At 45.2% G+C, this 26,100-nt stretch overlaps 1 protein-coding gene and 1 non-coding gene across 3 annotated transcripts; one reads left to right on the plus strand and one right to left on the minus strand.

Moving 5' to 3' along the window:
* Nucleotides 1-6,226: 6,226 nt before the first annotated feature.
* Nucleotides 6,227-25,912, minus strand: LOC134479803 (17-beta-hydroxysteroid dehydrogenase type 6-like). 2 transcript variants are annotated; one of them, XM_063264472.1, is made up of 6 exons: nt 25,674-25,881; nt 25,035-25,077; nt 15,728-16,054; nt 12,835-13,093; nt 9,448-9,611; nt 6,227-6,765 (listed from the first exon to the last, which is right to left on the minus strand). In XM_063264472.1, exons 3-6 carry the CDS (start codon nt 16,038-16,040, stop codon nt 6,548-6,550), a joined length of 954 nt encoding a protein of 317 aa, XP_063120542.1. In that variant the 5' UTR covers nt 16,041-16,054; nt 25,035-25,077; nt 25,674-25,881; the 3' UTR covers nt 6,227-6,547. The 2 variants fall into 2 exon arrangements, with proteins under 2 accessions (XP_063120542.1, XP_063120541.1); XM_063264471.1 differs by lacking the exon at nt 25,035-25,077 and having other exon boundaries at nt 25,674-25,912.
* Trnap-ggg (transfer RNA proline (anticodon GGG)) lies at nt 8,514-8,586 on the plus strand. The gene has a single exon. It is a non-coding gene; the product is annotated as a tRNA-Pro (tRNA).
* Nucleotides 25,913-26,100: the final 188 nt, after the last annotated feature.

Genomic DNA, 26,100 nt, shown 5'->3' on the forward strand with positions numbered 1-26,100 from the left:
GTGTGTGTCAGCATGTTCAATTAAAAATTAACTAGTGGTAGGGCATTGGATCACATTAATTCCACTGATTGGGAGGCAAAGGCAGGTGGAGTTCAAGGCCAGCCTGGTCTACATAGGGAGTTCCAGGACAGCCAGGGCTACAAAGTAACACCTTGTCTCAAAGATAAACGAGACATTTAAAAAAAATGTTGATATAGGCTCTTAGTTATGTAAACTGAGTCTGTCCTTGAACTCTGGATCCTTCCACTTTCACTCATGTGCTAACCACCATGCTTCCCTCTTGACATTCACTGAGCACACATGGGTCCCACTAGTGGTAACACTCCCAGGTGTTACTCTAAAGTAATTATTTTTAACTCCTGACTCTCTCATCATTGTCACAAAACTCCTGAATTCTAAGGAACAGTCGGAGCTCCAGTATTTCCAAAGCTCACTCTAATACAGATGCATCGGATGCTGTAGTAAAATGGTCAAAGCTGGAGGTCTTAATGCCAGGACGTGGTAGGGAGGAGTTGGAGGATTTTGAATTCAAGGTTATTTTTGTGTTACAGTGTTGTCCAAAGTGAATTTGGGCTGCTACAAGATACCTTGTCTCAAACTATACCAGAACACACTTAGCATAAAACAGAGGAGTTTGAGTGGGCCACAGATGGGAAAGCTAGGCACTTTGTGGCTAAGCCACTTGCTGCCAGCACCAAAGTCCATGCACAACCCCAGTTCCGAGCTGCGTCTGGGACCCTGCTCAGGAGCACGCACCAAAGTAGCTCAGATCCAGGGCTTTTGGTCTAAGAGGAATTCAGGTAGTCACTCTTTGGATGCCAGTTCTCCCGCTCAACTGCCTGTCAGCCCAGGATCTGTTCTTGGTCAAGGCTTGGCACCCCTAAATTCCTCCCAGCTGTGCTCTGAACTCACCCTGTGCCCCGTTCTGATGAATCTACCATTCTCCACGGGAGTAGCCTCAAGAAGTCCCGCACATCTGAAGCACCACTCAGAGTGCACTAAAGACTGCTGGGAGGGGCGTGGCTAGCAGAGCACCCACCCCTTTTAGCTGCAGAACATTTAGCTCTATAATGGGCAGTGCTGTGCATTGTGGAACTTGAACAGTATCCCAGCCTTGGCCTGAAGAGCCGTTGACACCCACACTTTCTGGGATGACACTGGCCCCCGAGGACTGAGTCAGGCCAGGAGCAGCAACTGATGTTCATGAGAGACAAGTTTTCTTCACCACCTGCCCATGCTGACCTTAGGGCCTGGGCTTTCTTGGTGACATGAGTGCAGAGCCCCCCAGGTAGATGGATTTCCAGAGGGTTGGGTGGTGACTGTCACCACAGGTATCCACAAGGGTAAGTCATACTGTACTAATTCCCATATTAGATCCCTTCTAACAGGTCACAGAGGCCATGCTGGGTCCTAAATGTGGAGCCAGGTTCCTGGGAACTTTTGAGAGATGGGTCAGGAGTGTTGGCTTCATGACATTTTGTTGGTATTATTGTTTATGATTTTATTTTTACTGTTGGGGCCAAACCTGGGGCTGCCATGTGCTGGGAAAAGGCTTTGCCACAGCTGTAGATCGTCCCTAATTATAAACTCCTAAATTCTCCCAATCCTCACATAGAATCATGGGATGGATTGCATTCCAAAGAGAAACAGTGGGAAATGTTCCAGAGTGTCTCCCTGTGGCTGTGACAATGAGAATGCTGACCAATGGATGGCAGGGCCCATGTGAAAGTCTTTTGGTTTCTATTTGAGTGGAATCTTCACCATGACTTTTTTTTTTTTCTTGAAACACAGGTTGGCCTGGAACTTACAATCTTCCATCACCCTGACTCAGTTTTCCATGACTGGAATCACAGGCTTAAATTATTATGCCCATCTCTCTTTTTTGTATTTATAAATGTACTAAAAGCCAGAAGGATCCAGATTCTAAAATGATGCAGTTCAAGGCATTTCTGACAGGGGATTATTGACCTAGGAGTGTCCAGACCAGTGTTTATTGTGTGGTTACTTCATTCCCGTAACAGCCAATGTTTGACAAAGAGTTCCAAGATGTGACATCACTGGGTGGCAGGTGGTGTCCCACATAGCAGCACTGACTCAGGTTGTAATTTAGGCTGGAGAAACCTACTAGGACCCTGGTAATCCTACCACCCTGGGGCCTTAGATGACCTTAATCTGATCTTCCCTCCTAAGCTATGAGTCAATTGCTCTTGAAGGCAGATTGGAATTTCCAGTCACTGTGAGGCAGGAGTATTAGGACCATAGGCCACTCTGGGCTCCATAGGAAGACCCTGTTTCAATAGTAAAAGGGGTCATTGTGAGTTCTTCCTGTCTTCCCTGAGGCCTTCCTACTGGAGTTAGACTAGCTGTCTCACCAAGCTGAAGTAGAGGACAGAATGTTGGTGCCTTCTATGGTGAGGACTAGTAACAGATGGTCTGTGGAAATTCTAGAAAGGTCTACAGGTATTTATGTCCTGTGCATGGAAACTGCCTGCTTCCCCGGGTTCTTTGCCTTTATTTTGCCACCCATGGGGCACCTGGAAATGTCCCAAAACCAGGCTGTACACAGGGCCTGCCCCATGACACCCACTTGCATCCAGAGCCTGCCTGATTGTCATAGGTCTGACAGAGCCACTGTATGCTCCCCTGACACCTGCAGAGACCACTATAGGAGACCCTGTAAACACCACACCACCCATCAGTGTCTACAATGTCCCTAAATGGCACTGAGACGGTCTAAGCTCCCTCTCACATTTATGTTGTATCAGAATCTGGCCATTCCTACTTTTGCTCCTCTCATACCCACACTAGAAGCCCTGTACCCACACTAGTCCTGCTGACCTGTTGCCTGCTGACATCTCATGGCCTCTGCCCCAATATTCCCTGTTTGCCTGGGTCCCTCCAACTGTGTCCAGCTCTGGCTGCTTCCCTGCCTCCCCATCTCCATTTTTCAAATGTCCACGTTGACATATGCTTTTCTGGGTCTCCCACTCCTCGGATGCTTGGGACAGGTTCATTCTTTTTTGCATGAATGGTTGTCCTGACACTGGAGGACCTTGCTTCAAGTAGTGGCAGTCAAAGCTGGTGCTCACCGTGTCAGATCTGTCCAGGCTGTCTGTGTGACTGTGGCAATGCACCTCTGTTTTGGCTGAGTGTCCTTTACCTTCCTCATGGCCATATGATAACCCAGTACCAGACCCTGAGCATGTTCATTGTTTGGAAAGAAGGGTGTGGAGGACATATGCCTGTTATCCTAGCATTAGGGAAAAAAGACATAGGTAGATGATGCATTCTAGACCATCCTGGGCTATAGAAACTCTGTCTCAAAGAATGCAGGTGGAGCAGGGCTGGGGTTCAGTTGGTGAAAGGCTTTCCTAGGGTACATAAAACCCTGAGCTCTATCTCAGCACCACATAAACGCACTCTAACATCCAGGTATGAAGGAAATCTGGGACTTGAAGGTTAGCCTTAGCTGCATGGTGAGTTGGGGGCCAGCCTGAGCTACGTGAGACCATTTTGAAAGAGAAAGAGATAGACAGACAGATGGATACTGGCTTTTTGGGATATAGACAGGTAGAATCCAGGCAGAGAGAGCTGCCTTGAAAGTTGGGTGACAGAATGCTTATCAGATGGTAGTTAGGGTAGCTTAGCTCATGCTTGGAGGGGTGCTGTCTCCAGGAAACCTGATCTCTCAGACGGCAGAAGTGGTCTCAGAAAGGAAGAATGGCGTGTTCTGAGCACTGCTGTGGAGCCAAGAGTCTCCAAGGCGCCTTCTCACCATGTTCACACCAGGGAGGCAGAAGGCCACAGCAACATGCAAGGCTTGCTGGCAACACCCAGAACCACTGCATGGAGTACAGCCCACGTCCCCTCTTGGGCAGCTAGAGGCAGTGCTGGGCTGTTTTAAGTGGCCATAGCCAGCTGGCTTAAAACAGCAGGAATGGAATTCTCTGGCTCTGTATGCTTTAAATCCCAAATCCTGGAGACTGTAGTCTTGAGCAGCTCCAGGGAATCTCCTTCCTACCTCCTCCACATCTGGGATTTGGGTGGTCTGTGTCTCATGTCTCATTCTAGCACTCCCCATCTCTATGTGTTCTTCATTATGGTGTTATTTGACCATCAGGGTCTTGATGAGAGTCCCTCCTGCTTTAGCATCTCCAGTGTGCAGTCTGTCTTGGGAAAGTATTTGAGGTGTGAGCCACCACTTGAGCAGGCTCTTTGGCTTCTAAGAGTGCCTGACGTTGTACTTAGAGCTCAGTTGGCCTTCCCATGATATGTTCTGAACCCCTGGCTTCTGTCACAGCCTTCTTCCCAAGTAGCTTCACACTCTGAGGCTCCCAGTGGGTGTGAATTTCAGGGAGCAACCCAACCAACTCTCAGCCCGGTGGATAGCACCATGCTGGTGGCTCATGCTGAGAGTTCTGGCAAGAAGATATTATATACCTCTGCCTTCCCATTGAAGACTTGTAGGTTTTGGGCATCCTAGGATGTGCCTCTCAGCAGTGTCTGAGAAAACTAGTTACCTACACTTCTCCTGGTATTTCCTGTTAGACTTCGGTTGGAGTCCAGTCAACCCAAGATTCATTCCTAGGGCTACCTACACTTGAAACTAGGACTTTCTGAATGGGAGGCAAGTGCAGTAGTACTAGGCCACACCCCCACAAACAACTCCTCACTGGGGGTTCTAGGCAGGGGCTCCACCCCTGAGCCCTGCCCCCAACCCAGCTCTACCTGGGGTAGGGAATTCCTCTTGTGAGCTCCTTCTATGGACACTGGACTGTCCACCTAGAAGATTGGCTGTAAGGTGCTTCTAGGTGGTCAGGTATAAATTTGTACCGGTATAACCTACCCAGCCTGTAATACATCACTTTTATTGTCAGGGCTGGCCGTTTGGTACTGGAGAGCCAGTGGGTGTGCTCTTTCCTGGGGAACACTGTTTCTCCCACTCTCAGGGTTCCTTAGTTGCCTATCGTTCTCTGTGTAGGGTTGAGACCTGTTGGGCTTCCCCGTCCACACTAGTGTTTTTATTGTCTTCCTTGTTCAGCTTCTGTTTAGGTAGCCATGTTGGTGAGATGTGGTGTAGTTTCTGATGTTACTAAGAGACACAAACTTCCTGATCCTCTGGCTTTTCAGTCTTTCTGCTTCCTGTTCAGCAATGATCCCAGAGTCTAATTTTTTAAGTTTATATCAATGCAGTAATTAAATCTAAGGAAGGTTTTTACAAATGTTACTACAGCATAGTATGGTGGTATTCACCTTTAATCTCAGCACTCAGAAGGCAGAGGAAGGTAAACCTCTCTGAGTTTGGGGCTAACTTAGTCTACATATAGCAAGTTCCAGGACAGCCTAGGCTATATAGTGAAATTCTGTCTTCTTTATTTAAAAAACAAAGTTACTCTAGAGCTGGAGACATGGCTCAGTGGTTAAGAACACTGGCTGCTCTTCCTGAGTTTGGTTCCCAGCAACCACATGGTGGCTCACAAGGGATCCGATGCCCTCTTCTGGTGTGTCTGAAGACAGATACAGTGTACTTATACAGAAAGAAAGAAGAAACAAACAAACAAAGAAACAAAGAAACAAACAAAGAAAGAAAGAAATCTAAAAAAAAGATTATTTTAAAAAAAAGCAGAACAATAAAGAAAACTGCAATGTGTGTCACAGGTGTCATCGCACAGACCAATTTCTAAAACATACACACAGATTCACGTGACTGTTCAGTGTTCTCAAATAAGAATTCTTGACAGAACTGTAAATATATAGGTAAGTCATGACATCAAAACAGGCTCAGGGTTGGGGAGGGGGGTGGCTAAACAGGTGGCTCAGCAGTTAAGGGCTCCAGCTGCTCTTCCAGAGATCCTGAGTTCAAATCCCAGCACCCACACGGTGGCTCACAGCTGTCTGTAACTCTTGTTGCAAAGGATCTGACACCCTCACATAGACACACATGCAGCAAAAGACCAATACACAGAAAATAAAAATAATAAATAAATCATTTTTAAAAAAACAGACTCAGGCTTTGAGGACTGGAAAGATGGTTCAGTGGTTAAAGCACTTGCTGCTTTTGTAGAGGACCAGGGTTCAAGTCCCAGCACCCACTTAGGGAGGCTCACAACTGCCTCTGTTCTGCCATGTTTGACAATCCTTAGGCACTGACACTCTCCTGGACATACCCACACAAAGACACATATACGTACGCAAAGTTAAAAATAAATCTAAGGAGAAAAAAGGGTAAATTGTTCTTATATGGGATACTTTTTAATAGGACAAGAAAGAATAACACAATATGGAAATATCCCCAGGAAAAAGTGGCTAAGTTAGTACTAAGTTTTGTACGCCTGGAATGCAAACGCCTTGATTAAGAGAGAGACAGACGTTTTCTATGAGTTTGCTGCCAGCCAGGGTTATAGAGCGAGGCCAGGTGCCTGTGGGTGTAGAAGAGGAAAAGACAGCCCATACGTGGTTTAGGCAAGAAAGTATGTCAGCGCACACAGCTTGAGCTGGGAATAACTGAGTTGTTTCTTCATTCCCAGAGCCGCCGACCCAGGATCCTTCAGACTGCCTGAGCTGGCTTGCGCCTAGATATGGCCAGTAGGCAGTCTACCAGTGATGTAGGCAAATAAGACAGAGGGATGAAGAAAAGTCTGGCATCCCAGCCAGCTGAGTACCGGGTGCGAGGATACTTAGAGGTCAGAGCGTGCTCCATGCAGTCTGTGACCAGGCTCAGGTTCGTGCTGCACTTCTTCAGTTCTCGTCTGGTGGTGTTGCAAACTGAAGGAGCAGAGGAGGGAGGTCAGCCAGCTCTTCTCTGGATTGTTTCTAAGTGATCGCTGCACATGGTCACAGGAGTCTAACTACAGTTCATGTCTGTGAACTTTTGTGAAGGAAGACCAAGAGTCCAGGCCAAACCCGTGCTCCCCAACGTGATCACCACGAACATAAAGATCAAACCTGTGTTTTTACTTAATTCTAGAAACAAGTTTATTCTGGGGTTTTTCTGTTTGTTTGAGTCTGGGTCTCTCTATGTAGTTTTGGTTGGCCTGGAACATGTGTGCTATGTAGACCAAGCTGGACTCAAACTCACAGAGATCTGTCTGCCTCTGCCTCCCAAATGCTGGGATTTGGGGTGTGTACCACACCCTTCCTTAGTAAACTTTATTTTTAAAACTCAGTTTCATGACTCATTCAATATAAGTACACAAATCTCCTCTTTCAATCAGAAATGTTATTGTTATTTATTGAATGCACATGTGTGGAGGTCGGGGCACACCTTTGTGGGGTTGGCACTCTCCTACACCTTTATGTGGGTTCTAGGATTGAACTCAGGTCACCAGACTTAGATAGCAAATACCTTCACCAACTAAGCTATCTTGCTGGCCCTCAGTTGTAAATCTGGGCATTTTTGTTATAGCTTATATACCATAAAATCTAGCCAGTGTATTTAAAGTTGTACGATCATCTTCATATTTGAATTTCAGAACATTTTCTTCACTCCTAAAATAAGCCCTGAAGAATGGGCATGTGGCTCAATGGTAGGCTTCTCGCCTAGAACATGCATGGCCCTGGGATTGATCATCACATGACATCACATGACATCACACACACACACACATGTACCCACATAGATTCACATGTAAAACACGTACATGTGGGGACTGGAGAGATGGCTCAGTGGTTAAGAGCACCGACTGCTCTTCCAGAGGTTCTGAGTTCAATTCCCAGCAACCACATGGTGGCTCACAACCTTCTGTAATGGGATCTGATGCCCTCTTCTGGTGTGTCTGAAGACAGAGACAGTGTACTCACATACACATAATAAATGAATAAATCTTTTTTAAAAAACAAACAAAAAACCACATACATATGTACACAGTTAAAACATAAACACACATACATATACACAAGCATAAGCACATGTAAACATATGCAAACACACATACAAACATATAATTCCAATGCCACTCTTTTTCTCTCCAATCTAACAAATCCAAGCAACAGTTAATGTGCCGGTCTCTATGAATTTGTGTAGGGAGCCATATTGGATTCGGCTGCTTTGTGACTGTATGGCCACAAACAGGGCCATACAGGGTTACTTAGCCCTAAGATGACTGCCATAAAGTCTTGAAATTGTTGGACAAAGCCTCTCCCATGAATTTACAGCACAAGAAGAAAATAATCACGGAATGCTTTGAGCCGGGCTGATGCATGTGGAACCGACACACCTGGGCCACACCTGGGCCACACCTGGGCCACACCTGGGCCACACCTGGGCCACACCTGGGCCACACCTGGGCCACACCTGGGCCACACCTGGGCGGTGGTCAATTTGCTCCTGCCTTTTGCTTTCTCAGCCTTTGTCCTTGAGATTTAGGCTGGTCTTCTCGGATTTCTCCCTAATTAATTCAGGTCTCCTAGTGGTCTTTTGTTTCGAGCCAGGTAGTCATGAGCCAGGGTTTCCCACTGTGCTTCCCAGATATTTTCTACCTGGGGAACTTGGGTATATAAGTGGTGAATAGGGGTTGGGGATTTAGCTCAGTGGTAGAGCGCTTGCCTGGGAAGCACAAGGCCCTGGGTTCGGTCCCCAGCTCCAAAAAAAAAGAACCAAAAAAAATAATAATAATAAGTGGTGAATAAAGCTACAGGAGTCTCTCTCTCTCTCTCTCTCTCTCTCTCTCTCTCTCTCTCTCTCTCTCTCTCTCTCTCTCTCTTCCTCTCCTGGCTTGACACAGATAACCTGTGTGTGTGTTTCTTTAATCCCGCAGGCTTTCGCCCAATTCTCGGCACCGTGTCGGTGCAGGCGCCGACAAATTCGTGTGGGCATTTCGACAGAATATAATCATGAATTGCATTCCCTATATATGTGTTTGTGTGTAGTATGGGGTACATGCCAGAGGGTGTTTTTTTCCTTATACAAACATATCCATTTTCTCTAAAATCTCTATGAAAAACAAACAACAACAACAAGGAACCTGGGGCTGGGGACCTGCAGCCATGCATGGGGAAAGCATGCATGTGTCTGAGTGCCATTGGTTGACTCAGATACCCAGAACCTACACAGAAGCCAGGCCATGGTCGTAACCCCAGGATGGAGGGAGAGAGCTAACTCCCGGGATGTCAGCCAGCCAGACTGAAATGATGAGCCAGTTTGTTCAGAGACCTTGTCTCAGAACTACTGTGGGGATCCCAGTGGAGGCGGCAGCCACCTTTGACACATGGGAAGCAGAGTAGGCACACCTCTGTGAGTTCGAGGCCAGCTTGGTCTACAGAGCAAGTTTCCAGGACAGCCAGGGCTGCACAGAGAGACCATATATGGGGAGGGTGGAAGGGATGAGGGGACTAAGGTGGAAAGTAATAGATGACACCCAAAGTCCACCTCTGCTCTCTGCAAATGTGCAGGGAAGCACAGCCCACACACTGCATACCCCCCCACACACACACACACACACAACTTACAGTCATCAAAAAACTGCTGTCCGTAGGACTCCCTGATGTGCTCAGGGGTCGCCTCCCAGGTTTTCTTGGTTTTCTCAATGCTTAGCTCTGCGTCAGTCATTCTCGTTTTGAAGCTTCCAGGTTCAATTATGCTGACTTTCACCCCGAAATCTCGAATCTCACGTCTGAAACCAAACTTTAAGTTACCACCTTTGATGAAACAATCACCATTTCAGCTCTCTCTCTCTCTCTCTCTCTCTCTCTCTCTCTCTCTCTCTCACACACACACACACACACACACAACAACAACAACAACAACAGTTTTACTGCAGATTTTAAAGGACAGAGAGCCAAGAGTGGTGGTACACACCTTGAATCCAAGTACTTAGGAGGCAGAGTGGATCCCCATGAGTTCCAGACCAGCCTGGTCTACATAGTGAGTTCTGGGCCAGCCAGGGCTACACCGTGAGACCCTGTCTCAGAAACATAAAATAAAGAACAAAAAATAGGAAAAAAGAAAACAGTAATTTAAACATGCCTACATCCAATCATGGGAACATGATTACACCTACTCCTCTAACCATTAATCTGTTTTGCTCTTCTGCATTGCTTAGATTTCCTTTTCTTTTCATGTTTGTGCATGCATGCATGTGTGTGCACATGTGTATGCATTTTAATATGTGTTTATGTATATGTGTGCATGTATGTGTGTATGAGTGTGCTTTGATGTATGAGTATGTGTATATGAGTATATCTGTGTGTGCATTATGTATATGTGTGTATGTGTGTGCTTGCATGCATGAGTGTGTATATGAGTGTGTCTGTGTATGCTTATGTATATGTGTGTGTGCTTGCATGAATGAGTGTGTGTGTATGAGTGAGTCTGTGTGCATATATGTATATGTGTATATGTGTGTGCTTGCATGCATGAGTGTGTGTGTGTGTGTGTGTGTGTGTGTGTGTGTGTATGTGTTTACCATATCACACTTTTTGGAGGTCAGAGTTCAACTGGCAGGAGTCAGTTCTCTCCTCTTGCATGCATAAGTTTCAGGGATGGAACTCAGGTCTTCAGACTTGGTTGCATATACCTTTGTCCTCTGATCCATCTCACCAGTCCTAAGCTACTCTTTCAACAAGAGCACACACTGCTTCTCCAGAGGACCAGGGTTTGCTTCCCAGCACCCACATGGCAGCTTACAACCAGCCATAACTGCAGTTCCAGGGCATCTGGCACAGTCTTCTGACCTGGACAAGCACCAGAAATGAACACAGTACACACACCTATGTGCAGACAAACACTCATACACATAAAATAAAAATAAATGTTTTTGAAGCATTAGGTACCCAAGAGGGGAAGGGGAAAAAGCAACATAGGAATTGACTGTGAAGGTGCTGTGCTAAGTGCTTCTGTGTATGAACTGAGTTAAGACTGAGCCCCCTCAGAAATCTCAGAGCAGGTAAGTTCTGCCTTCACCACAAGAAGGAAGATGGTAGGCAGCCAGGACAAGGCAAGCGACAGAGCCTCCCCAGGCCCTCAGAAAGGAGGTTTTGTCAATGACCTTCACTTCAGATATTTTGACTCGGAAGAACTATAATCTTGTTGTTTTAAAACACCATAAAGGGGCTGGGGATTTAGCTCAGTGGTAGAGCGCTTACCTAGGAAGCGCAAGGCCCTGGGTTCGGTCCCCAGCTTCCAAAAAAAAAAAAAAAAAAAAGATGGAGAAGTTTAACATACTTCATTTAATACAATATTTGAAAATCCTATTTTGGGGGGCTGGGGATTTAGCTCAGTGGTAGAGCGCTTACCTAGGAAGCGCAAGGTCCTGGGTTCGGTCCCCAGCTCCGAATAAAAAAAAAAGAACAAAAAAAAAAAAAAAACACCATAAACTTTAAACTACTTGTGATAATGTACTATATCCAGGGGAAGCTAATCACTACCACGAGGTCATATTTGAGTCTCATTTCCCAAGATCAACCCCTGCTAAAGAGAGTTTATACAGAAATATAAAGTGACTACACATGGTCTTATGTACACAGCGGATTGGACCAGGGTACTTGACTGGAAGAGAGCCAATCTTAGGTCTAGGCAGCAACTCTGTCTGCTATTACCCATGTGACACAGGCAAGTACTTAACCTCCTTTCTGTAGTCCCACAGTAGAGTGAAGGCAGTACCTTAAATAATCTGGGTGTTAGAGATACAGCTCAATGATTTTTTACCTAATACATAAGGGCCCAGAACCACAAGAAAAGATGTAAAATTCTTACAATATGGCTTGATGACACACAATGTGGTGTCAGTGACTATAAGATACATGAACTCAGGATCTGTAGAGATGGTTCAGTGGTTAAGAGCACTGACTGCTCTTCCAGAGGTCCTGAGTTCAATTCCCAGCAACCACATGGTGGCTCACAACCATCTGTAAGAGGATGCGATGCCCTCTTCCGGTGAGTCTGAAGACAGCTACGGTGTACTCACATACATAAAATAAATAATTTTTTAAAATATATGTGAATTCAGGACAGGACATGTATATAGGACCTCAGTGTATATAGGACCCAGAGTTCGATCAACAGTAGCAAACACACAAACACAATGAGCTCTAGATTCAAGCAAGACCTAGGGGTCCCACGGTAAATTGAAATTATAATCTAAAAAAAGCAGGCTATCAAATAAGAAGATTCAGGGTAAGGCATCACATGGAGAGACAGAGACAAGTTGTTTTCCAGGAAGAAAAACAAAGCCACCCTCTCCTCAGAAGGGGAATCTTGTAAGGGACACATCTTGAGAACTAAGTGTGAGGTAGCTACAGAAGCCAAGGGCCTCGGCCTGGACCACCATCCTGCCAAATCCTAACTTACAGATGAATTGGGGGGATTGAACTTTGGTCTCAGTTTCCGTGAAGCAGTAACAATATCCACATATGGGACTTTTGAACCTACGATGCTTTCCTGCACACTTTAACCCCAGCACTTGAGAGGCGAAACCAACAGACTCTTTGAGTTGACAGACCAGCCAGGGATACATAGTAAGATCCTGCCTAAAAAGGCATTTTAGCTAGACGACAGCACACATCTGTACCCTCAGTCCTTGGGAAGTTAGAGCAGCATGCTCAGGAGTCCAAGGCCAGCCTCGGCTACCTAAAAGTAAGGTGTTTGTTTCAAAACAAACAAGTTCATATTTGCAATCTCAGCATGCAGAAAGCCAAATCAGGAGGGTACCTACTATGCTCCAGGCCAACAAGTGCTACACAGTGAGATCCAGGCTAACCAGGGTTACAGCGGGAGATCTGTGTCAAATAACAGAAAAGATGTGGGGAGCAAGGAAACGAGGTGCTGCGTGAAGCACAGAACTCAGGGTCTGCAGCGGCGGTATAGGCAGTGGCGCGAGGCCCAGGTATCTAAGGTACCTTAGCACGTCCGAAAATGCCTCGACTCCATACTTGGAGCAACTGTAGAATCCTCCAAACAATGCAACTCTTCCCAAAACACTGGAGACGTTGACGATCCTGCCCCGAGCCTTCTTTACCAGGAAAAGCATGCTCAGAGTCACCTGTGCCAAACCAATGAGGTTCACTTGAAAGATAGACATGCAGTCCTCCGGTCGGCACCACTCAATGTAGGCAAATGCTTGAAACACACCTGCATTATTAACCAAACCCCAGAGTCCTGAAACAACAAAACATAAATCGATAGATTTCTGATAAAAGCAACAACTTGTGTTGACACATTTTCCTTAATAACTAAAAAATGCTAGAGAAAAGAATCAAAACTGAGACTACATCTCTCTCCAGAGCCCAGGGTGAGCTGCGTCTAATAATCCTCTTCCTTCAACCTCCCAAATGCTGAAATAACAACTGTGAACTATCACATCAGAGAGAGAGAGAGGGAGAGAGAGAGAGAGAGAGAGAGAGAGAGAGAGAGACAGAGACAGAGAGAGAGAAGAGAAGAGAAGAGAAGAGAAGAGAAGAGAAGAGAAGAGGAGAGGAGAGAGAGGAGAGAGAGGGAGGAGAGAGGAGAGAGAGAAGAGAGGAGAGAGGGAGGAGAGAGAAGAGAGGAAAGAGAGGAGAGGAGAGAGAGGGAGGAGAGAGAGAGAGAGAGAGAGAGAGAAGAGAAGAGGAGAGAGGAGAGAGAGGGAGGAGAGAGGAGAGAGAGAAGAGAGGAGAGAGGGAGGAGAGAGAAGAGAGGAAAGAGAGGAGAGGAGAGAGAGGGAGGAGAGAGAGAGAAGAGAGAGGGAGGACAGAGGAGAGAGGAGAGAGGAGAGAGGAGAGAGAGGGGAGAGAGGAGAGAGAGGAGAGGAGAGAGAGGGAGGAGAGGAGAGAGAGGGAGGAGAGAAGAGAGAGGAGAGAGGAGAGAGAGAAGAGAGGAAAGAGAGAGAAGAGAGGAAAGAGAGAAGAGGAGAGAGGAGAGAGAGAGAGGAAAGAGAGAGGAGACAGAAGAGAGGAGAGAGAGGAGAGAGAGGGAGGAGAGAGAAGAGAGGAAAGAGAGGGAGGAGAGAGGAGAGAGAGAAGAGAGGAGAGAGGAGAGAGAGGGAGGAGAGAGAAGAGAGGAGAGAGAGGGAGGAGAGAGGAGAGAGAGAAGAGAGGAGAGAGAGAAGAGAGGAGAGAGGAGAGAGAGAGAGGAGAGAGAGGAGACAGAAGAGAGGAGAGAGAAGAGAGAGAGGGAGGAGAGAGAAGAGAGGAAAGAGAGGAGAGGAGAGAGAGGGAGGAGAGAGAGAGAGAAGAGAGAGGGAGGAGAGAGGAGAGAGAGAAGAGAGGAGAGAGAGGGGAGAGAGGAGAGAGAGAGGGGAGAGAGGAGAAAGAGAGGAGAGAGAGAGATGGGGGCAGGCACAGCCCATTCCGGGTGGTGCTCTTCCTGGGCTGGTGGTTCTGAGTTCTATAAGAGGGCAGGCTGAGCAAGCCAGTAAACAGCACCCCTCCATGGCCTCTGCATCCCCTGCCTCCAGGTTCCTGCCCTGCGTGAGTTCTTGTCCTGACTTCCTCCAATGATGAACAATGGTGTGGAAGTATAAGCCAGATAAACCCTTTCTTCCCTGAGTTGCTTTGGTCACGGTGTTCCACAGCAAAAGTAACTTTAACTAAGATATTTTTTATTTTATAAGTCAGACCAAACTCTAAGAAATGCGATAATCTAGAGAAAATAAATAGAACCCTGATTGCAGGTTTAAATTTTAAGGAAATTTGTCAACCACTGTGAACTTGGAAGGGCTTAGTGGGGAGGAGAAAGAGAGAGAGACAGAGAGACAAAGACAGAGACAGACAGAGAGGAGTATACAATACTTCTGGATTTTAAATTCCAAAGAATCAGGGCTGGAGAGATGGCTCAGAAGTAACAGCGCTGGCTTCTCTTCCAGAGGCTCTGAATTCAATTCCCAGCAACCACATGGTGGCTCACTTCTATAACAGGACCTGATGTTCTCTTATGTCATGCAGGCTTAACATGCAAATAGAACACTCATATACATAAATAAATATTTTTCAAAACCAAAAATAAATTTTAAGGAATATGTTCAGTTAGGAAGAAAGTCACATTCTATGGAAGCTTCTGGAGAGAATGATGAAACTGGCCAGGCAGCACAGGGAAGAAAAATGCAGTGAGTTCAAGGCCAGCCTCCTCTATATAGGAGTTCCAGACTACTCAGGGCTACGTAGTATCAAGAAAAACTGATAATAACAAAGAGAATAACAATAATGACCCAAGAAAAAAATCTCTGGGGCTGGAGGGACGGCTCAGCGGTTAGAGCACTGACTGCTCCTCCAGAGGTCCTGAGTTCAATTCCCAGCAACCACATGGTGGCTCACAACCATCTGTAAGGGGATGCGATGCCCTCTTCTGGTGTGTCTGAAAACAGCAACAGTCTCACCAATAACTGAGAAGCTATTAGCAAATAGTAAATGCTGTGAGAGGGAAAATCAGTTTTCTTCAGTTGAGTAGGTCAACATAGTCCAGGGTGTGGCCAGCACTCAGGTACAATTAGGCAGCATAGGTCAGACACCTTGTTTTTAGTGGCCTTTTCCTTGTGTTTTTATTTTTAAGAGAAAGAAAGAGTGTGATGTTGGGTTGGTGGAGAAAAGAGTATAAAAATATATACTGCATAAAATTATTGAAGAATGAATTCTTAAATGAAAAGAAATAAATATCACTATATTGAAGATTTTAAGGAAGGAAGGTGGGAGGACAAAGTCATGACAGTCCTTCAAGTGACAAAGCCAGTGTTTTAAACCCTGTTTCTTGGCATGTATATATTATACAGCTTTGCATTTTCCTGCCTAAACAAATTAAAAGTGAAAATATTTTTTATACCTTTGTCTCCAACATGCTCCTTCACCCACTGAGTGGCTGCTGAAATACTGTCTGTGTTGGTAACGTCAAGGATCACTGTCTCCAGCCTGTCAGATGTCTTGCTCTTCAGCTCCTCTGCTCCCTTCTCAGTCAGACATGCAGCCAGCACCCTCATGCCTCTCCTGTCCAGCTGTCTGGCCAGCAGGTTCCCAAAGCCAGAGTCACAACCCGTGATGAAGACATACTTGTCATGTAGATGGCTCACCACCTGCCTTTCACGATACCAACGCAGAAGGTAGTAAAGGCCCACAAGAGTCACCAGGTAAAACCACATTATGAGGGAATGTCCTTGAATAGAAAGAGAATAGATTTTGTCACGCAAAGGGCTTTGGATATGGTTTAATAGAAGACCATTTGCACCAGCCCAGGTCTTGATTGCCAGTAAGAGAAACTGAGAGAAGGCAGTAAGGATGTGACAGACATCTTAACGGGAGTTAAGTTACACAGTGCCAGGTGTTTCAGAAGAGGGAAGCCAGAGTGTCAGTCATATGTCAAGATGGTATCTTAAAAAAGAAGAAAAGTGGGCCTGGGGATTTGGCTCAGTGGTAGAGTAAGCGCTTGCCTAGCAAGCTCAAGGCCCTGGGTTCGGTCCCCAGCTCCGAAAAAAAAGAAAAGAAAAGTTACATATTCTACAATGAAACATTCCTAGCTTTGTCTCAAAAAAGCATGGGAGGAGAGACTGGAGAGGTGGCTCAGCAGTTAAGAGCAATGGTTGTTCTTCCAGTGAACCCAGATTCAATTCCCAGCACCCACATGTCAGCTCACAACCATTTGTAACCCAATCTCAGGGGATCTGACTCCCTCTTCTGGTCGCATGATACACAGACATACATGCGAGCAACACATCTATACAATTAAAATAAAGGTTAGAAAAGTTTAAGGATCTTACAGTGGCACTGGAAGCTACATTAGACAAGGATTATTTGATGGGGAATAGGTTGGAAGAGCAAATTTTAAATATAGACCAGTCTGAAGGGCTGTTGAAATTCATTTCATTGCTATGATGTATCTCAATTGGTCCAGTGTCTACTTAGCAGGCATCTCAACTACTACATAGGAAGTCTGAGGTCACATGAGACCCTGTCTCCAAAAGGGTAATGGGACCCATGTGACACGAAAGCAAAAACTTTTCAGGAAGAAAGAGGACCAGAGAGAAGTGGTAAGAAGAGGGTGGGGGTGGGAGGGGATAATGAAGTATAATGATATGTGTGCATCAAAATGCAAATACTATGCAGCAGCCCACGGCTTCTCCGGCTTACTACAAAACAATTTAAAAAGAAAAGGAGAGATTTGTTGTTGTAAAAATATAAAAATAAAAAAAGTATTGGTGTCTTTTACCTCGCTAGATCTGGCACCTCGGTGCCCCAAGATACCTGCTAGATATCTTGGCAGAAACACATCCCACAGCAGCCCAGTGTTTCCTGCCACCACACACTTTCCTACACTCAAACCGCCACATGCAAAGCCCGGTATGGTCCATCCCTTAGGAACTTTACAAATTCAATAGGGAGATTCTGGCAAAGTTACCTGATTCCTGAGCAGTGACATAGGCAGTGACTTGGGGCAGTGGAATTAGCATCAAAATACAGATAACTCCAGGGCAAACCACAACAGACATTAGTGTTGCCTGTCTCTGCTAGAGCTCTGGAGAAGGGCTCTGCATCTTCTGTTAATCTTTAAGTGTTGGCTACCCTGTAATCACTATGAGTAAAGGTCAAAGATAAGGGTAGAGGTAATGAGGTAACAACTTAAGGAGGCCTCTCTCCCCAGCAACACCTGCAAGACGAGAATCTACACAATTCAGATTCCTTGTCCATCATTAAGGCTTTCAGGTGCCAACACCTAACCCCCTTTCTCCTAGTTTGTACTCTTTCTCTCTCTCTTTTTAATTTTTTTGGGACAGGGTCTTGCTATACATTAAGCTTCAAAATATAGACCAGTCTATTATTTTGAATAGTGTGAAGCTGGCTTCAAACTCACAGAGAACTGCTGGCCTCTGCCTCCTGAGTACTCGTATTAAAGGCATGCCCCACCACATCTGACTTTACCATATTCTTTCTTTTTTTTTTTAAAGATTTATTCATTTATTATATATAAGTACACTGTAGCTGTCTTCAGATACACCAGAAGAGAGAATCGGATCTCTTTACAGATGGTTGTGAGCCACCATGTGGTTGCTGGGAATTGAGCTCATGACCTCTGGAAGAGCAGTCGGGTGCTCTTAACCGCTGAGCCATCTCTCCAGCCCCACCATATTCTTTCTTATAGCTTACTCTTTAATCCTAGCAGGCAGTTTCCAGTATGCCCCAGAGGACAAATTTTTTCTGGTTTTTCAACCTTACTCTGTTGCCTAGACTGGCCTTGAACACCTGAGCTCAAATGATTCTCAGCCTCTCTCCTCGCTGGTACAAAAGACCGGCCACTGTCACCAGAAGCACAGCTTTTTCATTACCTCTGCATTTGCTTCAGCACATCTTTCTTTTCTCCCCAACCCTTATCCAGTTAGAAAACAATATATATTATCATATATCACATGTCATATATCATATTGTATCGTATACTATCTATCACATATCATATTATATTATATATTGTATACTATGAGAGTCAGGTCATTTTTGTTCAACAAACATTTCCTGAGTCAGACATTTGGAAACTGTGAGGCGCTGACATACAACCACCGACAGAACAGTCCATTTGAGCCAGGTGTGGTAGGTAGCATATTGCCTATAGTCCTTGCACTAGACAGGCTAAGGCAGGAGAATTACATCAAGTTCAAAGATAGCCAGGGCTACAAACCAAGATGAGCAACAAATTAACAAACTCACAGTCTGTTCTCTGTTGAATTTTCAGTCTTAGTGTGAAAACCGATGGGGCCGCCCATACCAGGTGCCCATGATACAGTCACTAACTCTCCACCCATGCTAGTGCAAACATGCTAATAACACTCAGAAGGTCCCTCACGCAGAAAAGATGTGACTGTAGGGGAGAGAGCTTGTTAGAGAAAGGGGCTCCATAGAAGAGGGGTAAAAAGGTGAATGGAGGTGAATGTGATCAAGCTACATTATATATGTCTGTACTAGAGTTCTCCAGAGGAAAAGGATTGGTAGACTAATAATATATTACAGAGGGGATGTTTAGATCAGCTTACACAGCACTCACTGTCTGTGATGACGGCACACTAGACAGACCCAGTGCCAAACACCTCAGCAGTCTCAGGCTGTCCTGAAAGGCCAGGAGGCGTCCTGGTGAGCCTCAGGTCTTCAGTCTATGCTGGCCAAGAGAGCAGAGTTCTAAGTTATCAAGGACGGGTAACCAACAGTTTCTCTCTCAGATTCGGGTCTAGACCTCCATCAGAAGGTGCCACTCGTTCTTGGAGAGGAGCTTCCTTCCTCACTAATCCCTTACAGACCAGCCCAGAGGCATTTTTCTTAGTTTCCAGATCTGATCAAGTTGCCACCCTGAAGGATTAACTACCAAAATTCCACCGTTGGTCAACTTGACACCCAATTGGTCACACCTCATTTTGTGCCTAATTTCCAAATGAAACAATAGTGTCATAATTTCACCTATCTTATATAAAACTAGAAATGCACTATTTGGAGTTTTGGGGTTTTTTGAAACACAGTCCCACTATGCATCTCTGGCTGTCCTAGAACTCATTATATAGACCAGACTGACTTTGAACTTACATAGATCTGCCTGCCTCTCTGCCTCCAAAGTGCTGTGATTAAATGTGTATACTACCATCTTGGTTACTGTTCTTTTCAAAATGATATTGTCATTAGTTCTTTGAGAATTTCATATGTGCATGTTATATGTTCTGGTCACATAACATGGTTAATATTATCTCCCCCTAACTCCTCCCCCAGAGCCTCCCCTACCTCCTGACCCTCCTTCCAATTTATGTCTGTTTATTCGTGTGTGTGTGTGTGTGTGTGTGTGTGTGTGTGTGTCTGTGTGTCTGTGTGTCTGTGTGTGTGTGTGTGTGTGCCTGATGCCTGCAGATGTCAGACAAGGGCATCAGATGCCCTGGAACTGGAGTTACAGACAGTTATGAACTGCCATGCAGGTGAGAATAGCCAAGACTCTTAGCTGCTTAGGGCTTCTCTCTCTCTCTCTCTCTCTCTTTCTCTCTCTCTCTCTCTCTCTCTCTCTCTCTCTCTCTCTGTCTCGCCCCCCCCGGCACCTCACTTTTTAAATAACCCCTAAATAACCCCTGAATCCCATATAGTCAATATCCCCTTAAAGAAAATTGCTCTTTCTCCCTCAACATCCATCAAATATCAGTAGTTCCTCAACCAGGGGTGGGGCTGGGATGCTGATAGCCCTGAGTCTGTGTGGCATTATTTGGTCAGGGATTTCACCAGTTCTTGCTCCCACAACTTTTCAACCTCCTCTTCCAAGATATTCCCTGACTCTCTGGCAAGGAGGTCAGACACAGCGAGAGCTCCACAGACACCTTTTCCTCTGCACTGTGACCAGCTGTGAGTTTCTGGAAATGTATTATTCTTCAGAACAGAATTGTTCACAGTACTGACATGTCTCATTTCTGCGATGGGCCATGTGGCCTTACCTGGTGTTCATCACGTTTTGCGTTTCTTCTACTCTCAGCAAGAGCCTCAGCAGGTGTCAGTCTTCCCTGAAGGGGAAACGCATACCTTCTTTCCTGAAGTGTTTATTATCCTTTCTAGATGGTGGCCTGTCTGGCTTTAATTACAGAATGTGGTAACACCAAGAGCCTTCAAGAAGCCCTCTGCCCTACGGATGTATCCACATACTTCTTCCCTAAATGCCTTTCTCATCAATTGCTCTTCCCACATGCCTGGCAGCCATTTGTCCGTACCATTGACTACAGCCCATGAATCGGTTTATGTTTGCACATTTGGCCATTTTCCTTCAGAGCAAAATGCACAGCCATATGTACTGCCTCAAGTTCTGCCCACTGTGAAGACCTACTTTCCCTGGTGTCCTTGGAGATTGTCTCAGAAAGGAACTATATTACTGTTACTGTCCACTGCTGGGTGCATAGTGTGCAGAGTTACCCACAAACTAGGTCCCAGCAGCCTCTCGTCTTCAGTCAATCAATCACAGGCCACACCCCATGAATCCTCTCTTCCTTAGTTAATCAATCACAGACCACACTCCACGAAGCCATAGGTGCACGTTTGGGGCAGGTGACATTATAACATGTACAAGACCTATATGCATTTGGGCAATTTCTTCATGTAACTGACCTGTGCCTTGGGGCCCAGTCACACACATACCACACCCATTTGAGGATGGCTTGTTGCAGTTCACATCCAACTTTGTACCTGGGTGTGCCAAATAACACTCAGTTCATATTGGACAGCTCAGGTTGCATGGTAGCTTAGTGGCCCATTGTCAAATGTTCAATTTCTATTAAGGCCCAAAAGCAGACCAACAAAGAATGCTGTCTCTCAAAAGCGGAAGAGTTGTTGGGTAGGGTAACATAAGACTTTTTTTTTTCCCCCAACCCCGTAACATAAGACTTTAATCCCAGCAGGTCAGATACAGGCCAGTCTCTGAGGAGAAGGCCAACTTATTCTACAGAACAAGTTTCAAGACAGCCAGGGCTACACAGAGAAACCCTGTCAAATAAATAAATTAATTAAAAATAAATAAATAAATAAATAAATAAATAAATAAATAAATAAATAAATCTGTCTGCATATTACAGCAGATCCTTGCTGAAAAAAAATCCCAAGTTTCCCTGCTTTGGTTCAGTTATGAGGAGCTGTGAAAGGCTCCAAGCAGCATCCCCATCTGTCACCAGCACCTAATATACCATCAGGTCTGCTGGATCACACACTGACATCAGCAAAGCAGCCTGGACCTGTTGAAAGCCGCACTCACCCATGACTAGAGCATTTTGGGTCATGTGGTTTACAAGTCAGGGTAACATACAAGTAATGCGCTGAGGACCTATTGCCAATTGATGGCTATGGATAGAAACAGAGTCAGTGTTCCCCAGGGATGTGGCCTGAGGGGCTACCCATGCTCCAGTAGACAGTCCTACACCCAGGTGCATACTACAGCCAGTACTAAGTGGACCCAATGGGCTTTCTTTTAGGAAGAGCACATGATCTTGGGAGGGAAGCATGGTGAGGGTAATTAGGGGAATATTAGAGGTGAGAGCATGAGGGTAGGTTTGATCAAAACACACTATGTGCACGTATACAATTCTCCAACAATAAGAAGGAAAATTTTTAAGATTTGTTTATTTATTTATTGTATATGAATAAACTATAGTTGTCTTCATGACACCAGAAGAGGGCATTGGATCCCATTACAGATGGTTGTGAGCCACCATGTGGTCACTGGGAGTTGAACTTAGGACCTCTGGAAGAGCAGTCAGTGCTCTTAACTGTTGAGCCATCTCTTCAGCCTCCCTCCACCCCCCCAAAATTTTCAGAACTATAATGAAGTTCATTCTCAAGCAGATCTGGTCTCCTCTTCATTTGAAGAGTTTTGGGTCTTCAAACTAGCTCAAATCTGGAAATTAGTTGAGGGGCCCTAATTCTCTGCTGTTATGACTCAGGGTAGCCTTTTGTTAGCTTGTTGTAGAAATTTTCAGCATGTAGAGAGCTTTCTACCTATGTCACCTCTGGGAGCACCATGGCCAGTTAGCCAAGGGTCTGCAAGGATCGTTGCAAACACTGCTTTGGCTATGCCGTGCTCTGCAGCAGCTACACTTACCTTGCCTCTCATGCTGCCACACGCCCTGGACACACTGTGATCCATGATCCGATGAGACCCATCGCATGCAAGTCAGGGAGCAGTCACAGTTCCCACTGTGAGGTCTGGCACAGAGAAGAGCAATGACGAAGCTCTTCAAATAGGACCAGCTCCTTTCACCAATCCATTCCTTAAAGTATTTACAGAGGGCAAATCTTCTGGATCCTCACACATACCATGATGTGTACATGGCCAACAAACACACACACATACAGACACACACAGACACACACATGCAGATATACACACATATAGACATACACACAGAGACACACACATACCAACACATACAAATACACACATATACACACCCACAGACATACACAGACACACACACATATAGACATACATACACACATACAGATATACACACAGACACACACACACCAACACACATACATACAGACACATACAGGCACATACAGACACACACACACACATACACACATTGGTAATCTGGAACAGAACAATTAGAAAAACCAGGAAAACAGGTAACAGGCCTGTCTGCTGATTTTACAGCTCACTTTACAAGCTGTCTGTCCCAACCATTCCATAAAGCGATCTAGCAAAGGTCATTAATGACTTCCTACTTGCTCTAACCAATGGACACGTCCATAGCTCTCTCCTCTCGTGGCTCCTGTGAAATCATTCCTAGCTCTCCCGCCCATCAATTTCTCTGGCCCTTGCTGACTTGTCTTCCTCTGCAATGTTTACGTGAGTATCTTTAACAGAACTATCTTGCTCCTCTTTCTCTTCTCAAATACACATTCTTATCTGGTGATTTCGGTCGTCATTCTGACCTCAATTCAAGTGACCCCACATCTCTGATTTCAGCGCAGATCTCGCTCTTAGTGTCTAGCCTCTGATTTCCAGCTGCCTCTGAACACCTACCACCTGGGTCCATCTAGCATTGGTCAACTTAGAGTCCTTGCTTTATAAGCAGGCCCTGAAGGAGCTATTAAACATAGCAGAGGCTCATAAAGCTGTTTAAACTCTTCGCATTTAAGTCTTTACTTTCTGGGGGGTTGTTTGTTTAAATGCTGGGCTCAAATGCGAGATCTCTCAGAGGCTAAGCACTGCCACTACCGAGCCCTAGAATTCATAGAATTAATGCAGAGAATAGATAGCAAGCATTCAATATGCCCCAAAATGCAGTATACACTAATACTTTGCATTGCCGCACATGGTATGAGAACTAAGAAAGAAGCCCAAAGACTTGAACTCAACCTGTTAGGAATCGAAATCATCACTCTTTGTAGCTGGCTGTCCTTCTTGTACATGCATTCCCAACCTACATCCAGTAAATAAATGTTTAACACACTTATCAGCACCTACAAATGTTCAAGAAAATCCCCTTCTACCCAGTTGCCAGGGTCCACAATGAGGTCATTATTTTAATCTCTTCCCTCCTCCCTCACACATAGAGATATTAATTCTGCCTCCTTAAGTACCAGACCCCATCCCACCCTCCCTTCCTCAGCAATTCAGGTCGTGAGTATCTGTCATCTGCTCCCAGACACAGCATCTAAAACTGCCTGTTCATTTCTCCCCTCCTACCTGCCAGCCTGAGGCTCTAGAAATTTCCTAAGACACAATTCTGGCTGTGTCCCTGGGAATGCTTAAACCCAGCAGTAGAATGATGTGTACCATCCTAGACCCTCGGGAGGCCGTGAGTCCTGAGCTGAAGGCAGACGTAGCAACACAGTAAGAAAATAACTTCGCTCCTCGCTGTCTTCAGACAACTCCACTTTTCCATGAAAGAGTAGATTTTGATACTCTGTTTTGTTATAAGTCTAATAATCCTTTATTTTACGCAGCCTGCCGGGAAAGGGCTGTATTTAAAGCGTATGTAGCATTATGAATAACAAGAAAATGTACACAAGAAGACAATAAAAGTCTAGTAGGCTAATTTATAAGTAAACTTTAAATTTTTCAATTTTCTATACCAAACCGCTTGACATAGCTTAATGGGCACTGAATGCTCTGTTTGCTTTCATGACTGTCCCTTGCTCTGGGTTTAAAGGAAATAATCCTGTGGGGTTAAACTAAAACATCCTCATTAGGGCTGGAGAGATGGCTCAGTGGTTAAGAGCCCCGACTGCTCTTCCAGAGGTCCTGAGTTCAATTCCCAGCAACCACACGTTGGCTCACAACCATCTGTAATGGGATTTGATGCCCTTTTCTGGTGTGTCTGAAGACAGCAACAGTGTAAATTATATATAATAAATAAATAAATCTTTTAAAAAAAACTTTTAAAAAAGGTCCTCATTAAACAAATGCAGTCATTATAAACAAGCTCTACTACTTTGCTGTAGTGTTTATACTACCAAATTTAAGCTGAAATATGGCCTTGAACATCTAGGTGTCATGACCCCGTGTCAATCGAATGTATCCTCCTGTCTCCTTATCTTACACAGGAAGCTATCAGCTAGCACACAAGTCCTTCACATCTTCAAAGAACCCTCTCATTTCCATAGTATTTTCACCAACCCACCCCCAAATTTCTCACCAAATATTGGCGTAGTTGGCGTTTTCACTTCACTTCGATGGAGCTGAGTAAAAGGAAGGAAGCACTCCATTTGCCATCACATCCCTCAGCTTGGCTCATGGTGCTTGCCCCATGCTGCCCTTTAGACCCACTTCCCAGTTGAAAATGGAGAGCTAATGGCAGGTTCCCAAACACGCCGTGTCCTTTATACTTCTGTGCCTGTAGTTCTGTGCCTGTATCAGCTTAAAGAGCCGAGGCCATAGAGGGCTGGGAATATGACTGAGGGGTTAGGAGCACTTGCTGCTCTTCCAGAGGACCCAAGTTCCAATCCCAGCACATACACAACAGCTCACACCTGCCTGGAACTTGAGTCCCAGGGGAGCTGATGACCCCTTCAGGCCTCTGCAGATACCCAAACATATGTGGCAGACATGCAAAATCCATACACATAAATTTAACAAAAGTTTTTAAGTTTCTAACTACACCTATAACATTGTACTACCCTTGTTTGTGCCTTCACTACCTTGGGAGAAGAAACCATGTCATTAATTTCCTTCTCCCTAGAAGCCTATCTTTGTACCCAGCATAGACTGTGTTAGTTTTATCCAGCAAAGCAGAACCTACAGGGTAAACAGATATAGATATAGGAAAGGGAATTACCAGGAGCAGTAATCATAGAGGCTGAGAAGTCTCACAACAGGCTGTCTGTAACTGAGGTCTCAGTCCATGTCCAAGTCTTCAGATCCAGGAAAATTGATCACCATAACCCTCAGAGTGAGGCTAAAGGCTAAAGGTTGAGTCCTAGATTGCTGGGAGTTCACCACTCTGCCCTTGTGGACAGAATTAAAGTGTTCCAGGTTTAGGAAAGAGGAAATCACCTTTCTTCTGCCCTGTTTGTTCTTTCTGGTCCCCTAGCTGATTGGACGGTGCCTGCCGGAAGGCAGATCCTCCCATTCAGATTAGCAGTTCATTCGCCAACATCTCCTTTAAACAACCTCATATGCACACACACCCGAAACATTTTATCAGTCAGTATTCTGGGTGCCTTAGTTGAGTCTAGGTGACATACAAATCTAAGTATTGTACA

The sequence above is a fragment of the Rattus norvegicus genome, chromosome 7 (genome assembly GCF_036323735.1).
Source record: "Rattus norvegicus strain BN/NHsdMcwi chromosome 7, GRCr8, whole genome shotgun sequence".
Taxonomy (NCBI): Eukaryota; Metazoa; Chordata; class Mammalia; order Rodentia; family Muridae; genus Rattus; species Rattus norvegicus.

Coding starts and splice junctions, on each gene's coding strand:
- LOC134479803 (XM_063264471.1), bottom strand. Junction 9,612..12,834: donor GCATTTTCGGACGTGCTAAG/GTACCTTAGATA, acceptor GTTTGGTTTCAG/ACGTGAGATTCGAGATTTCG. Junction 6,766..9,447: donor ACAGCAGTTTTTTGATGACT/GTAAGTTGTGTG, acceptor CTGCTCCTTCAG/TTTGCAACACCACCAGACGA.